Genomic DNA, 16,657 nt, shown 5'->3' with positions numbered 1-16,657 from the left:
GCAACAGGAAAATGGCAGCAGCTACAGGCAGTGCCTGAAATAGATAAGGGCTGGATGCACGGGCTGGCTCAGGAGCTGGGCTGTATCTGTACAGAAGCAGTGTTAGGTTACAGGGTAACATGCGGGTGTCTGGGAGAGGTAAAAATATCTACACTGAGAAACAGCCCTCAAATTACTCAGAAATTTCTCAAAGCTGCAGGAGCAAGACTGTCAAGGGGAAAAAATTATTATTTTTTAAGAGATATGAAAAGCAGAAGCATTGTTGATTATAATGAGTGTGTAATCTGAAACCCCGACTGTACCATGCAGCACACATGATACAAGACAATTACCATTTAATTAGGAGCTTTGCTCACTTTCTTCTACCCACTTTGAAAGCCTCAATGATTGTTTCAGAGTATCTCTCACTATTCTTTTGTTCCATTTTCTTTCACATAGTTTCCATCTTCCCAGATTTAGGGGGGCTTATTTTCTAAAAAGTGTTTTTAAATTATTTTTTAAATACAAATAGAGGGAAGCCAATGTCTAAAATTTATGATTTGACAAAAAAGATAAATGAATTAATCCAGACTGAAATACTGATCTGTTTAGAATACTCCACAGATTTCAGAAAAGCCCAGGGCACACAAGCATGTGCATATCAACAAAAGCACTGTGACTGTTGTTGCTTTTTGATGTCAAACACCTTGACCTAAAAGTTTTTAATCAGGCATAAATTTAGACCCAGCCTAAAATGGCAGAAAGTAGATTTAATGGTAGATTGGGACAAGGACTGAAAGGCTGGGGGGGAAAAAATGAATTCTAATCAAGAAGAAAAAGTTAAAGCCAAGTTAAACTCAAACATGCTTCCCACCCACAAAGCTGAACATCTGCCTTTGGAGCAGATGTTGCAAAGCAGAATTCCCTCCGGTAGCCCCAAGGAAGGCCACACACAAATTTTCTTAATTCTGTCCCTTCCAAATTTCACAGACCTGGAATGACAGTTCTCTAAACAGAAACTTCCAGCTTCAGCTCCCAGCTGCTCAGAGGAAAGTATTGCAGGAAAAAACTTTTATAGTTGATCTAGAAGGGAATTTTATCTGGAAATATGAATGGTAGCTATATTATAGAGGGGATATCCTGGACACTTTTATGCATGAAGACACTTGGAGCCCAGGAAGCTGGAAGAGAGCTGGCATGGTATGGGTATTACTGCAATACAGAAAATTTGAGCAAAATTTTAACATGGGACCTTTTCCCATGCAGGTTAAGGAACGGGCTCAGGCAGAATCAGTAGTTCAGTGACTCTGGAGCAGTATCAAATCCCATTCTCCTATGAAGGCACCGAGAGAACACACTGCTCACAGAGAAGAAAAATTAATGACACAAAGGAAGCAAAAGCCTTTCTCTGAAGGGTCCTCTCATTTCTCTTTAAACATCTTTTCTTTCCTGAAAACTCAAGGCTGGACTGTTGGGGTCTTACATTCAGCTCCCCAGAATTGTCCAGAGAGCACCATTTTTAGGGTTCCCTAAAAAGAGTCTGCATTCAGCAGAGCACAGGCCAACATCCCTGGCCAAACCAAGCCCTCTCTCTCAGCAAACCCCCCAGACTGGAGCAGTACCCTCTGTGGGAGAGCTGAACTTGGTCTCATTGACAAAGGTGGACAGGTCAGAGGGCTGAGGGTAGTCCTGCTTGTCTGTGTTCAGGTCCACAGTCATGCAGGTCCACTTCTGCCCGGTCACGGAGGACGCCAGCTTCTCCTCATCCGTGGCATGAACCACCGTGGAGATGACAGGAGGTGTTTCTGGAGTTGGCAGTGGAGTGGGATCCTGCAGCAAACAAGAGCCAGTTAATTCCATTATCTTTCACTAGCACATGGAACAGCTCCATCTCTGAATTCCCTTGCACCGCCAGAGCCATCTCTTTAATTCCATAATCTCTGCTGCAGTGCTGTATGAAATACTTAATGGAAAATACTAGCTCTACCAGCAGCAAGTTTTCCCAGTATAACTAAGCTCTTTGATGATAAACACTTGCATTGCAAAGCTGCTTTGATAACAGGGAAGAAAGGAGACCCAGAGCTGCTGAAATCTGTTAGGCACTTGACACGAGTGGCAAACATCACCCACCACTGAAGTCTCTGACTACCAAAACTGACTTTTCAGGCTTCCCTCATAGGAGCAAACCCTTGTAGGGCCATGAGGTCATGAACCCTTTCCTCTTTCTTCACTTCTACGCTGTCAAGCAGCACAAATAAAAGGGCAGGATGGGTAACAGGAAGAGGAACAGCAGCATGGAAGGAGCTGTGCCACATCAAAGCAGTCAGGCCTTTGTGGAAGAGCAGCTTTTGTCAACTTCTCTTCCAAGAAAACCACCTGCCAGCAGTTTACAACATGGAATCAAACTATCCAAGCACATGCTCCTGGTAGATCAGCCCACTTGGTTTATTTCTATTTCCCTTCCAACCCACCCATTTGGTGCATTTAGTTTCTTACTTCCTAATCTAAAAATTCCAGGGTGGATAGTGATAGTCTTGTTTTTCAGACAACTGACTGAAGATATTTACTCATATCCTTGCTCCATCTTAACACAGGGCTTTCCAAAGTACATTAGCTAATACTCCAGCTGGAATTCCCAGAGAAAATACTAGAACTACTATATATTGCATACACACTTTCAGAGGACAAAAGGTTAATGCTTTATGGTAATAGGCCAGTGTGCTATACTTGGACATATGCATGTTCTTTACAAAAATCTCCTCTATTATTGAAAGTACAAGTCTACAACAAAAATGTCTTCTGTTATTAAATATACAATTCCAATTAAATTAATAAAATTTCCTTCTTTTTACTCCTTCAAGGACACAAATTACATGCATCAAAATAAGGCAGCACTTTACCTGAGAAGGAGGATCTGATAGTGGGGATCTTTTTGGTGATTTTTTCACCCTAAATGTATCACTGAAAATAAAGTTCAAACTGTTAATATGGTAACAGCAGCAAGAATCAGGTCATTTCACACTTAGCAAGAGACAGCCACAGACAATGCAACCTCTGTAAGCCCTTCTGCATTAAAATCCCATCCATTAGGAAGCAGCACCACAGAGAACCATGCCATGGGTACATATTTTGTCATGCACTTGGAACAGGCCTCCATCCCTCCAAAGCTGAGAACAGCAGGATTGCCATATTTTTCAGGCTAGCTCCTGACACATTTACAGAGCAGACTGCAATTCAAATTCAGCTGCAATTCAAATCTCTGCTCCACCACAGGCACCCTCCAGGGCCCTGTGGAAATGATTCAGCTTCTGTCTGCTTCAGTTTCACATCACAAAATTAGGTCTAACCCACACCTTCACCTGAGAATTAAAACTGATAAACTTAGGCTCCAATGACCCCAAAAACCAGGAAGAAAAAACCTGGTTTGCTTTAGATGAACTACATAAAACCATCTGAGGCAGATGCTGTTCCCCAGATGCCTGAATGAGCTGTGTTATTACAAACGGGCACAACAGACCTTTTTAAAAACAAATACAACAAGAAATATGGCAATTCTGCTTCCAGTTCCCCTGACACCTCACAGTGCAGACTGGAAGCATGGACACTGCAGCCCTCCAAAATCCCACAGGTTTCCATCAAGCAAAAGGAATGAAGAATATACATTATGTCATGATGGTGTATTATTATGAATGTTGCCTTTATTCACAATTGGCTAAAAATATTTTCTAACCAAGAATAAACTAATTATCTGTCTGTTCTCTTGATGCACATTGCCAGAGTTATTCAAAACCACTGATGTTACCAGCTACAAAAGGGAGAAAAATACTCTGGCAAACTCACTGATAAAGACTTCATGTTTGAAAAGAGATGCAGTGGCAAAATATTACTGCCCACCAGCTCATCCCTGATCAATGATGGCAAGGTTGACACCAGAAACTCTAATGGTGGGTTTCAGTGGGCAGAGGGTAAATCAATACCACATCCAGAGGGGAAATAAATTGGGCAGCTGAATATTGGCGCATTCAATGCCATTAATTATCCAGTTATGATGACAGAATTAATTAGGATAACTTTTTTCTTCAAGAAAGACAAGCATTTTATGCAGTATTTACAAGGAATTGAATGTACAATGTTGTTCAGTGGTAGAAATAAAACTTCCATATTTTAGCTCAAGGACACAAAATTTCTATAGGATCTTCTTTGATAGGCAACAGATAATGAGGCAAACTCAATCACAGTCAGGCATCTTACTAAAAATAGCTTTCATATGTGCAAGTGAAGTGAAATCATTAACATAAAAGCTGCATGCTGAATAATAACTGATCATGCTGCAAAATAAATAAGTAAAATTAAAAGCCCATAAATCAAAGAGGAAATTTGAATTGTTAGCTTAGAATTACTTACAACAGAGAACATACAGACATCACATCTTCTACCATCCTAAGACAAATAAGACAAAGAAAAGAGAGACAGACAGAAGGAACTGACAAAAAAGATTAACCTACAAATACTAAGTTAATGTTAATGTGTTAAGGCAATCTGATCATGCATATTTTCTACCTGTATAATCTTAACCCCTACTTTTTATTTTGAAATACACATGGAGAAAATAAAAATAATCATCAAGTCCTTCAATGTTTCTAGTTCAATGTTATACTTTCATCTTACAAAACACATTTTTCAAAGCTGACACCTTCAAGTTAATTCCTCTCAACACACTAACTGTCCTTGCCTTCCCTGATGGAGGCCACCTGCTTGCTTTCCAGAACACAGTATTTGTTATTATATGAGATGCAAAACTGTTCTTGAATGGCAGCTAAGCTTAAGGAGAGGGCACAGTTATTCCAGGTTTTGTCATGTTTGCTGATGTGTTGTGACAGCACAGAAAAAGCTACTTGACCATTTCAAACCATTTACCCAGGTCAGGACATTTCTTTAAAATGACATTTCTTTAAATCTCAGCTGGTTTGGCTCTCTCCAAAACCTAACCTAGTGTTCTAACAGAACAAACTGGTTACCCCCAAAGCAGAACCAAACCCTGCCAAACAGCTTAGACTAAGAAAAGTTTTCATTTAGTTATAAGCTTGGCAGCTGCTGCTCATCTCTCCTCACGTGCAACGCTCGTGACAGCTGGCACCTTCCATTTCCAAACAGCCTCCAGCCATCCAAGGGCTTCCAGAGCAATGCCTGCACAAGCAATACCTCTGGAAACCACTTATTTTTACTCATCACTGTGAGCTGGCTCTGGGGAGGCATCAGCTGCTCTTTGCTCAGCATCACCTGAGCAGTGGGATTCTCTCCAAGCACCCAGCACTAGGGGAGATGAGCAGGGAGCAGTGTCAAGCTCACATCTCTTGGAGAAGCCTCATCTTTTCACAGGGAGGTCAATGCTTAAATTCTTGCAGTTTCATTCAAGAACAAAAATGGCTTATTTTTATCGATTTAACACATGTTAGACTGAGCACATGGCTCTGATTCAAAGCAGTTCAAGCTCAGCAAAGGCTTAAACTCATGCCTGGCTTCTTCACCTCTAATCTAGAACTCACTGCCTTTTCACATGAGGAACTAATTTTCAAACAGGGTTTGATTTCTGCACCCCTCAGCAGGGCTAATACAACCTCCTGCCACTGCCTACCCTGGCATCCCCTCTCAAGCCTGAAGGTAATTTTCTTCTAGAAAGTACCACAGCTGCAGGCTGCAAGGGTTTATTAATATTCAGTCTCATCTTTGTAAAAAAACACCACCACTTGCAAAAGTAGGTTACAAGGCTGCAGTGAGCAACACACAACACAATCCAGTGAAAGCAGTGCCAAGCACGGGCTGGGAATTCCTGCAGCACTCCTGACCCAAGAACTTGTGAGCCTTGACCTGGGGGAGCTTCACCTCCCCACCCTGATAAAGACCAGCACTGAACTTTGTGATTCCAAGACAGAATTTTCCTGTGATGGCTTTTCTCAAGGACAAATATGGCTTAGCAAACTCTCTGTAAACTCATTTTCCCCCTAAATTAATAAATGTGGAATTCTTTCCAGTATTCAAAGCAGATGGGAGAACCCAAGAGGCCCACTCTGGGGGTCTGTCAACTCCAGCTACTGGAAGACACAAGGAGACTCTGGCTGGCTGCAAAAACTTCAAGATCTGGTGATATTAAAATTCCCCTCTGCACATCCCCAATAAGATTCAAATTGTTCTTCTCTTGTTGTCAGACTTTTAAATCTTCTTGGTTTGGACCAAATCAGTTTGGACTGCAGGCTTGGAAAAATGTCATTTACCGCTAAGTTTCAGGTAAATCTCATGAAATAGCAACACCAGAAAAAACAGGCTTCTCTCCCAAAGAAAACAACTCAACTACAAAACTAAACTATCAATAAGTCAGAAACACCCCTAGAAAGAAAATAAAGGCACAAGCTTCCTCAAATCTGACAAGGGACTTGATTTAGAAGCTTAGGAGGCAGGAGGCTATTCAAAAAATCTGAATAATCTCCATCTCACCCTGTACAGGAGATCAGCTTTTGTACTGCTTTACATTAACCATGTTATCCCCTTATCTTAAATTGGCATTTAAAAAATTTGCTCCCATTTCTGTTAGTCAGCTGGAATATTTAAACCATAAAGGAACATGAATTGAGATACTTTCTAACAGATATACACACAAGAGATCAATTTCAGATATATGCAACACTTAGTGGTCACTAACTTAAAATAACTATATCTGAACAGATAAAGCAACATGCAAATCAGCAACCGGCCATAGAGGTTTTTAACCAAATATCTAACAACAGCAACATAGAAAATTTATCCTGGAATTTGTCATCCATGCCTAAAAGCTGGATATTTCCCTAACATATAGTAGTTTTGGATATTTTAAACTTTCTGCACAATTGTAAACTCTTTCATAAAAAGGAATTTTTTGACATTTCTTAGTAATGTATATATATATATTAAAAAATATATAAAAATGTATTTCCATACGGCACTCTTCTGTTCAAGGTTATTTTCTTTTAAATACCATAAGTTACTGGATGAAACCATCTTCCTGCTGTTTGCAATATGAGATTGTCACTGCCTTTCACTGTCGCTATTTCACATCCCACGCTCAAAAACAATGATTCATAAAATAGTTGTGCTGGTGCGATTAGTTTGATCATCTTAAACAGCATCAACTTCCCAGAATGAGGTCACAGAAAACTGGGTACATAACTGATAAAATTGGGTATGTAACTGATAAAATTGGGTATATAACTGACAAAATTGTGTATGTAACTGATAAAACTGGGTACATAACTGATAAAATTGGGTATGTAACCGATAAAATTTGGTATATAACTGATAAAATTTAACCAGGTTCAGAACTACGCTGAGCCCAAAGACTTGAAAAATGCAGTTGCCTAATGTGGTTTGGTAGTTCTGGAAATTTCAAATTATTGAGGAAACAGGTTGAGAGCAGGAACAGCTCAGCATGACTCCAATTGTGGCCACCAACACCCAAAGTCACCTCCCTCCCTCTATTCAGCTATAAACCCTGTGTAACTGTGCTAAGGGATGTGCTGCTTCTATTCTAGAAACGTCTCTGCCCGTTAACTTACGTTTTTAGTGGCGTCTTCTTCTTCTTGGCAGGTTTGTTCAGGCTGTCTCCTTCCGTCCCGTTCGTTTCGTTGGCACTGGCTGGTATCTCAAAGGAAGCTGGAGATTTGGAAGGCGAGCTGGCAATCTTAGAAGAAGACTTGAAAGGGTCAATGGAGTCCTCACACATGTCCGGCTCAAAGCTGTACGTTTGTTGAGGCAGTTTGGGAGATTCCTGCATTTTTGTACTGGATGAGAAGGGGTTAAAATTGGGATCGTCCCACTTGTCGATATCAAAAGTGTAAGAGCCTTTTGTGATGGGGATTTCGTTTGGATCAGCGGGCGACTTGGTCGGGGTGGTCGGAGCATTGTCAAGCTTCTCCACAGCTTTTTTAGTCTTTGGCCTCCGCAGCGGCATTTTAGCACCAGGCTTCTTCCCTGCTTTTTTGGGAGGAGGAGCGCTCTCCTGCTGGTCTTCACTCCCCCCTTTCTCCTCAGAATAATCAAACTCCAGCCTCACTGCTTTGATGGGAGGGTCCTCCTGTCCCCCAGTGTCCGGTGGAGTCACCTCCACAGCCTCGGGGGCCGTTGTTAGAGGCAGCGTTTTCCTGCTGCCAGGGGGAGAGTTCTGCACCTTGCTGCCTCCGGAGCTAAACGCGCTAATCCCTTCGAAACGCTCGGGATCCGAAGGCTCGGATCCTTCAGGCACGGGCGGGGCCTCCTCTTTCTCAGCAGAGATTTTGGAAGGTTCAGTACATTCGGGCTTTGCTGAGTCAGCCTTCACCTCAGGTGCTTTGTCCTCACAAGCTGCTTGGCCAAGCTCGGGTGGTTCTTGTGGGGTCTCCTTCACCAGTGGAGCATCCAGAGGTTTTTTGGCTGACTGCTTCTTTTTTAAGGAAGCTGGTCTGGGCTTTTTTGTTCTCTTGAGGGTACTGGAAGCGCTGCTGGAACCAGTACCATACACATCTGATGACGGTGCTAATGTCTCACTGTTGCCAAGGTAAGATGCTCCATCAAAATCACTGGCCTGCAGGCTGAGAGAGCGAGACAACGTGGATTTGGACACTGGGACCGAATCCGTGGATTTCCTCCGGACATTTGCTTTGGGGTCACGATTCTTGGGCTCTGCAGAGCTCGGTCCTAAGGCATGGAGAGAATCGACCAGCTCAATGTTATCAAAATCCAAGTTGTAGGTTCCACTGCTGGCTATGGGCTTGTCCTCGTCGAAGACAGTGGAGAAAGAATGGCAGGGGGGACGGAAGGGGCTCTCCTGAACTGGTTCGCTGTGTGACACATCCGTTACGGGTTCAGCTTCTGAACACAGCCCTGTGGGAGCAAACAGAAAACTCAGTGCACTTCAAACACTGCTTCAGAACTGGGGCTTAGGAGGTTTTATTATAATCTAATATTACTACAAGTAAAAGGCATTAAAATCATACTAATTGACTAAGCAAACCGAAGTGACTCTTCCAATATATGAACCAGATTAGGGAAAAAATAGATCTGTTATCCCCAGAACAGGATTCAAGGCAAGTTTCACAAAAAGAAAAAACATGTATTTGCAATAGCCTCTAAAGCACCTCTTCTAAACTACCACTTACAGAGATGAATATTACCATAATATGCTAAATATTGCCAATACCAGAAAAACTGCACATAAAGCACTTTTTTACTCCCATTTTCTACTACTATAAAGAGCTCACACAATTGTGTCAGAGCTCTTATGAAGTAAATCTCCTGTAAATTGACTGGTGCTTCAGTAACTACATGTTGACCTTAAATTTTGTTTCCCATGTGCAATTTTTACCAATTTACCCAGAGGAAAATGGCTTCCTCTCCACAAGCCATCAATGCTGCTCCTCTGTCTGCCCCAAACAGTCAATAATTACAAGTTTATAATAAGACATGAATAATTGAGAACTTGATATGAAATAAATTCTGGGAAAGGAAAAAGAAAAAAAAGTCATTTAGAGAACTCCACAAATATTCTAAGTTGAAAAATTTTCCTTTAAAAAGCTAGAAGCTCCCTACTGATTATTTAAACAAAGTTCATCCAAGTGTTTTCTTCTTGATGATAAGAAAATTTTCTAGAGAGATTTATGTTGAAACTCTTAATCCAAGCAGCTTTCCACTGCAATTAAAGGTTCTCTTATTGAATAGAATCCTAAAATGATTTATTGAAGTCTCTTCTCTTGGGATAAAACAACTATTGGACAAAGTAGAAAAGGAGTGCATAACAAAAAATCAGAAAATAGAGAGGTAGAAAAGCATGAAGTTGATGGTCCTTGCTGCCTTCCAGCTCATTAAGTTGATTATGCAAATGTTTTACAAATCCTGCATATGTTTTGCTCCTGCTGTGACTGTACTACTATGACCTGAATGAACCAGGGCCAGCTCTGTCCCTGTGTGTCCCTGTGGGGTACCCCAGACCTGGGACAGCTCTCTCCAGCTCCCAGGTCAGGCTGGGCTGAGCCAGCTGCTCACAGCTCTCACAGAGGAGCAAAATGCCCCCGTGTTTCTGTTGAAGCAACACAGCCTTCTTCACATTGTCATCTTTTTTTAATTATGCAATTATAAAGAAAAACAGTCAAACAAAAATGAGTGTTTTGCTCAGCTCTAAACGATTTCAGAGACATTTCTGCTCATCCTTTTCATTCCAATCCTGACATGTTTTGCAGAAAAACTCTCATTTTGCCTTGCTACATTCATTAACACTGTTCATAAAAGCCATACAGACAATCAATGATTATTTTAGTGAGACACTATGAACGGATTAAGAAAAGGGAAAAAAAAAATTCCTTTGTTTCAGAAGAAATTCTGTGTCTGCAAGGATTATTATTTATGGGTGAAGAGCACAGAAAAGGATTTAAGGGAATTGGACACATTTCCCAAAGTGGCACCATGTACTTCCAAAGACTGTCAAAGGGATGACAGCTTCGCAGTTTCTCTTTTAAGACTGTGGAAGTTCACTAGGATACATCAATTAAAATAATATTCTAATGTATTTTTTCTGCTAAATGAATGCTAATAGCACGGCAGTACTTTGGAACAGTTTATTTTTCTCCTTAATCCCCACTGGTTTGGGCTTGGTTTCAGCCTGGCTGAGAGGTCATTAATTAGGCTGGTGCTCACTTCACACACTCATCACTTGGTGACACTGATGGGACTCCTGTAAAGGGCACTCAGAGAGTGACACAGACCTCCAGCATTAGCCTAATCTGTCCCTTTCACCCTGAAAGGAGACTGGAAGGCACTTCAGGGGAATACATCACAATAAACACTGGGATGCCAGTGGAGTACAAATGTAGGTCAGCATGAAATCAAAGTGGGATCTCAACAAGGAGTCATCTGCAGCTATGCACTGTTTTCATTCCTGCCTATGTCAAAACCCTCAACAGCATCGAGGCCCTTATGCAAAACAGTTATAAACATGCACTAAAACAAAGTAAAATAAAATAAAATAAAATAAACTATTGCCCTGCAGGACTTGGACTGTAAATAAGAGGCTGAGGTTTGGGAAGCACCATGCAAAGGGAGTGTGCAAGGCTTTGCAGCTACTCCCAACAAAGCAGCATTTCAATTTTGTGTGCTCCACACAGTGCAAGGCTTTCATCTTCTTTAACTGCTTATTTCATGACTTCCTCCTCATCAAATCCTTTCCACTCAAGAGTACAGATTTCTGCAGAGCGCTGCTCGATATTTTTATTGTTTCTTTATGAAACAAGATGTGAAACTGTCTCAGCAAACAGCTCTTGGCAGAAGAGAAATGCTGCTGTCAGCCTCTTCGGGCTTTACGACAGGACTGGCTGGCTCCTGGTAGCAGCAGAATTGCTGGGGCAGGAGGTATAAATGGTACTCAAGGCTTTATTACTACACAGTCATGAAGACCATACTTTCCTGACATTAACAGCCTATTCAGAGAGCAGAGACATTTGTCCTTTTACAACACAAAATTAAGCCAATCAGTATCACCACAGTATTTTATTAAAATGCAGTTTGAGCACAAAGGAACATACTATGACACCAGCTATGGGATTTAAGGCAGGATTTACTTGCCCTAGATAGAGACCAGCACAACATTTTAAATCAGGTTTATGCCTTTTATTGGTACTGAGTCACCCACAATTCACAGTGGTAAGAGCTGCCCACAAGAAAATATTAAGTTTTATAAAGCACTCCAAGAAGATGGAGGATAGCTGGGGAATTTACACTGCAATAAAAAAACCAGGCAAGCTCCTCAAACCCCCAATTTCAATAATTAAAAAAGAAGGTCCAAGTTCTCCTCCTTCCACTGGGAAATTCCTCTGATTTCAGCCAGATTTTTACTGGATCAACTAAAGAAAAAAACTCCCAAACCCAAACTCAACAACATAAAACTCAGACTTCTTGTATCCAGATGATGAGACCTAAATATGAGAGTTACCTGGCATATTTAACACTTGGCATTTTCCCCTGGCACCTGCTATGGAAGAACCAGAAGCTGATAGGAAGTCACAGAATCACAGAGTATCCTGAGTTGGAAGGGACCCACATACATAGATCACTGAAGTCCAACTCCTGGCCCTGCACAGGATAGACCCAAGAACCCCACCTTGTGCCTGAGAACATGAATAAAATATTTTAACACTGTGTGCATTAATAAACAAAACAAATTTCTGTTGCTTTTTTTACAGAAGCAGCCAAGGCAAGGGGCTACTTTGCTGAAGCATCTCTAAAGCAGAGGGAACCCCAATAAACCGAAAATAGGCCTTGAGACTGCTGAGCTGGAAACAAAATGAAACACTCTTCTGAAAGGTTTAGCAATAACATTGAAACAGATGTAATAAGCAAATACAGAAGAAATTGAATATCAGTTCTGTTTTCTAGAGAAAAAGCAAACAAAGGCAAACCTCTGGAAAAATGAATACAACAAGCACCCAGTTACTATGTTATAAGGAAAAAATGCCAAAAGCATATAGGAATTGGAATTGCCTTACACTAGAAATTTTGAAACACGGTTTATTTCAAGTCCCTTCTTGTTATGGAAACTCTCTGATGCCAGGAAATCAATTAGTACCACTTGTTTAAAGTTCTGTAAAAATACTTTTGTCATTTATTCTAAGATGTATTCTAACATTGTATATAAAACTTTCTTTGCAAATTTTCCATATCAGGCTTCAAGAGGAAAAACACTGAAGAAGAATGCTGTCCATACCAAAAATTTAGTTTGTTTTTGTCTGGACCATAATGTCTCTGTTGGAAAGCCTGACCTTGAATTTCCCTGGCACCAGAATGACTCAAATATTGGTGCCCCACGTCCTGATTGTTGGGCTGTAATGCACACAGAAGACTCCAGCCCTGACTCTCCCCTGTGACTACAATGTGAATTCAGTAATCATCTGGGGAAGGCAGTGGGGGTGACAGAAAGTTCCTAAGCAGGAATTCCTGGCCAAAACCAGAGCATTTGGGAGAATGGGCTTGGGGGACATTCTGGTGCTCAGATGGACTGAACAAGGGACAAGAGGACACTGTTACGGGAAGCTGAGGAGACAAGTAACAATAATTTAAAATAATGACAATAATAACTGCAACCTCAAACACTCCAATTTGCCTCAAGATCATAATCCATGTTTCCCAGAATTATTTAGGGAGGAATGGAAGGGCCCACTGGTGGCAATTCCTGGGGCTCAGGGGTAGTTTCCATACTTGCTCTGTTGCTCCTCTTCCCCTCCAGACTTGCCCTCAGACTGACTCCCCTCCTCTGCTCTGCTGCTGATGGATGAGAGCCATGCAGCAGGTTTTACCCCACCAGGAGCTGGCACAAACCCAGCACCCGTCCAGCTTAGTTCACTTTCATCATATTTACTAAACGACCACTGAAGTCAACCTAATTAAAACCTCTCCTCTTGCCTTTCCAGCAGTGGGGTCCAGCTGCTGTGCTAATGATATCATGCAACACAACTGCAGCCATCTGCATAAGTAATTATTGTCAGCTATAGATGAAAGAATCCTTTAAACACTTACTGTGCTCCCTCCCTCCACCCAAACATGCTCTGTCACCCATCCCATGTGAAGACAAAGCCATGTGGCTGCTGAACCAGGAGCCCAGCAGGACACTGCTGCCTCACCCTGTGCCTGTGCCAGGCTCTCCAGCTGCCCATATTCCTCACTCCTCCTCTAGTGAAACCTGTTTTTTTAGCTGTATGGTGCCATCCAGAAACTCTGCTTCAATGCCCCTGAGCCCTGAGGAAGGGACTACAATTCTCTTTGTGTGCAGCCACGTGCATAGCTTATGAAATAAATAAACTACAAGACACTTGAGTGGTTTATACAGTACAAAATGTTTAACTTTTCTCATTTCTAAACACCTAAACTATAGTCTTACTATTATTTATTTCTTCTAAAGCTTTCCAAAACAAATGAATGCTTTGTGTTGCCCTCCTACATTTGGATTTTTTCTGCATTACGCATCTTCTTCCCCTCCAATAAATTCCCCTGTTGTATAACTGTGTTCTGCATCATTTTGGATCACTGAACAGATCTCTGTCATTTTGCTGTAACTTGCCTCCCATGGACAATCTGATTTGCAAATGAAGTGGTTTCCCCTCTGCCATCCAATGGCCTCCAATAAAGTTCACACTGGCTGTGAATAGCTACATTCAATTTCCCACTTTTCTTCAGAAAGATCTGAAAAAAAAGGAGGGGGGGAACTGGGATGGAAGGAGACAAGAATCACATGTGCCAGGGAAGCACATGTGTAACCAAGGGCTTGAAGATAATCTACTGCAGTAATTAAAAGCACATTCCAACCCTGTTCAGCATGTGTGTTCCTTTGTTTCCTGAGTACTTATTTTTGGTTTTATTTTTTGTTTTCTGAGCACTTTGGAAATTGGATTGCGAAAGATTCAAAAAAAGTAAAAAAGATGCAGAATGAGTGACTTTTGCTACAATGATGAGGGAACTCTCACAGCAGAAAGGAAAAAGCATCAGGGTGCCTCAGTACTTACTTTTATTTTGTGAAATCAGTTTGTAGAAAATCCTTTAAGCTTCTTAAAAATCTATCATAAATCAAGATCCTAAACAGCACTGCTTAATGAGTAACTCCCAGAAATGCTGTAGGTGGCTTGAGACCTTTGGTGGGATGCTACAACTCATTTCAAACACAATACAAGTGAGCTTTAGACTGCTGGGAGAAATATTATCTACATACAATTTAGTTAGGTGAGCAAGATGACTTGACTTTCAGATGGAAAAAACCATCATGGGGAAATTCAGTCTCAAGCTGTTGAGCTGTCATCCGACAGCCCAAACAAAGCTATTTTGGGCTAATAGCATGCTTTCTACTCCCTCATATTCCATTACTCAATCTGGAGAACAAAGAACACTTTTTGGGGGAAAGAATTTCTTTGGGTTTTAAACACATTTCTCCCTTTTTAAAGATTTTATTTTCCCAGTATGTACTGATTTTCACATATGAATACCATACATACATACATAGCCCTGTGTTCCTGCTATAAAATCAGTGTTTCTGTTGTTCTAAAGGTCTTTCCCACCACCTCCTGTTTCAGTAACATTTTTGAAAATGGCATTTTGTTAATTGTCATATTTAACAGTGCTCACACAGGTACCTGCATCTGCAACCCACATCTCTTTTTTCTACTCATCTGACTCTGTAAAGATCCTAGAAAAAGAAGCTTGGTTCAAAAGGAAGACTAGAGAGCTCCTCTTTTCTTTAATATTTTTCAAATGTTATGGACAGATTCTCCATTACTTTATTCCAGGAAGCAACAGGGTTTTTTCCTCTCTGCATGGGTAATTAACTAATATTCCAGAAGCCAATTTATTAGCATTAATTCCTTGCCAGTGCTCAGAGAAACAGCTCCCTGCATATCCACCTCCCCCAGTAACGTGTCCCACTCATTACCTGCATCTTCCACGGGCAGCTGAGGTTTTATTTCTTGCTCTGCTACGTCTGCAACAACTGCTGCTGCTGCTGCTGCTGCTGCTTCAGGGGGAGGCTGTGGAGGTGAAGGTGGTGCCTTGACAGGTGTAGTGGACTCTGGGGTCTCAAATGCTTCTTCAGAGTCAGAGCTCCTGGGGAAAATCAAAGCAAAGACTGGTGAGCACAATGAGAATTCATGTTTGCAGGTCAGGCTTGGAAGCACCGGGCTTCCTGAGCTGGTGGCACAGACCTCAGCTCTCAGGCTACCTCTGTGTTTCCCAAAGGAGATCTGACATTCCAGTATGGCTTCCAGAGCAGGATGTCATGGCTGTGGTTTTCTCCCTAGACAAGGATTTATGTCATTTGTGTTACAGAAGTGAACACACACTTGGAAATGAATCCATCCTGGAAAGCCTGCTTCACTGTGTGAGGGTGGCTCAGCCACACAGACCAATACCCCTGTGCTACTCCTTTGCACAAACACACTTAAATTAACTAAAATATATATATATATATATAAAGACTCTTCTGAAGAGAACTTTCTAGCTCCATAAAAATCCCCCAAACATCTAAAACAACACCAAATTTCTTTGTGTGTCCTCAGGGGCGAGAGAGCAGACATGAAGGTATCTGAGGACCAGCCAACTTCTGTGCATCCTCCTCCCATGGAAATACTACATTCTATTTTCAGCAGAATTTTACCAGAGCCCTTTACAAACAGACCTTGTGACAAAAGGGAAGACAGCCTGTAAAATTCATGGAATGCTGGTATTACCAATAATCCTTTTGTGGCGCCATGTGCTCACAAGGACACAAAAACACAGAGACCACCATGGGTTGGTGCCAGCCCAGGAATGAGACAGCAGCACCCAAAATGGAGTCATTCAAGTGAACACAAATTTGAAAGGGAGCAACTCTACAAAATGATGAGTAACATAAACATTAAGTGAAGATCTAAACCATTCAAGGACACACCACTTGCTCTTAGGGGTGTGCAGCCATAAGAAACTGTCCTAGGTCTGGAAACTATAGATCATACTTAAACTGAGCCCAAATGATAAACATTTCATCCTTTGTTTGGGAGCAAGGAATGCAGTAACAATGGTGTCATGTTCAATATGCACTGAACATATGTTCAGTATACATTCAATAAGCATTTCTGTTAGTCAGATGCAGTTTTGGACTGTTAGTCTG

At 41.4% G+C, this 16,657-nt stretch overlaps 1 protein-coding gene across 12 annotated transcripts in view; it reads right to left on the bottom strand.

Annotated features, from left to right (window-relative positions):
• The window catches only part of TACC2 (transforming acidic coiled-coil containing protein 2), a 129,821-nt gene that overhangs the window by 23,994 nt on the left and 89,170 nt on the right, over positions 1-16,657 (bottom strand). For 7 of the 12 annotated variants that reach the window (XM_059852074.1, XM_059852073.1, XM_059852072.1 and 4 more), the window contains 5 exons: positions 15,446-15,615; positions 7,566-8,868; positions 4,384-4,419; positions 2,880-2,940; positions 1,602-1,809 (listed from right to left, as the gene is read on the bottom strand). In XM_059852074.1, coding sequence (XP_059708057.1) covers positions 1,602-1,809; positions 2,880-2,940; positions 4,384-4,419; positions 7,566-8,868; positions 15,446-15,615 — 1,778 coding nt within the window. The remainder of the gene's footprint in view (positions 1-1,601; positions 1,810-2,879; positions 2,941-4,383; positions 4,420-7,565; positions 8,869-15,445; positions 15,616-16,657) is intronic. The other 5 variants (XM_059852075.1, XM_059852076.1, XM_059852080.1 and 2 more) reach the window with 2 other exon arrangements.

This window comes from Haemorhous mexicanus, chromosome 7 (genome assembly GCF_027477595.1).
Source record: "Haemorhous mexicanus isolate bHaeMex1 chromosome 7, bHaeMex1.pri, whole genome shotgun sequence".
NCBI lineage: Eukaryota > Metazoa > Chordata > Aves > Passeriformes > Fringillidae > Haemorhous > Haemorhous mexicanus.
The sequence above is the reverse complement of the archived record's forward strand: the minus strand, read 5'-3'. Positions and strand labels throughout refer to the sequence as shown.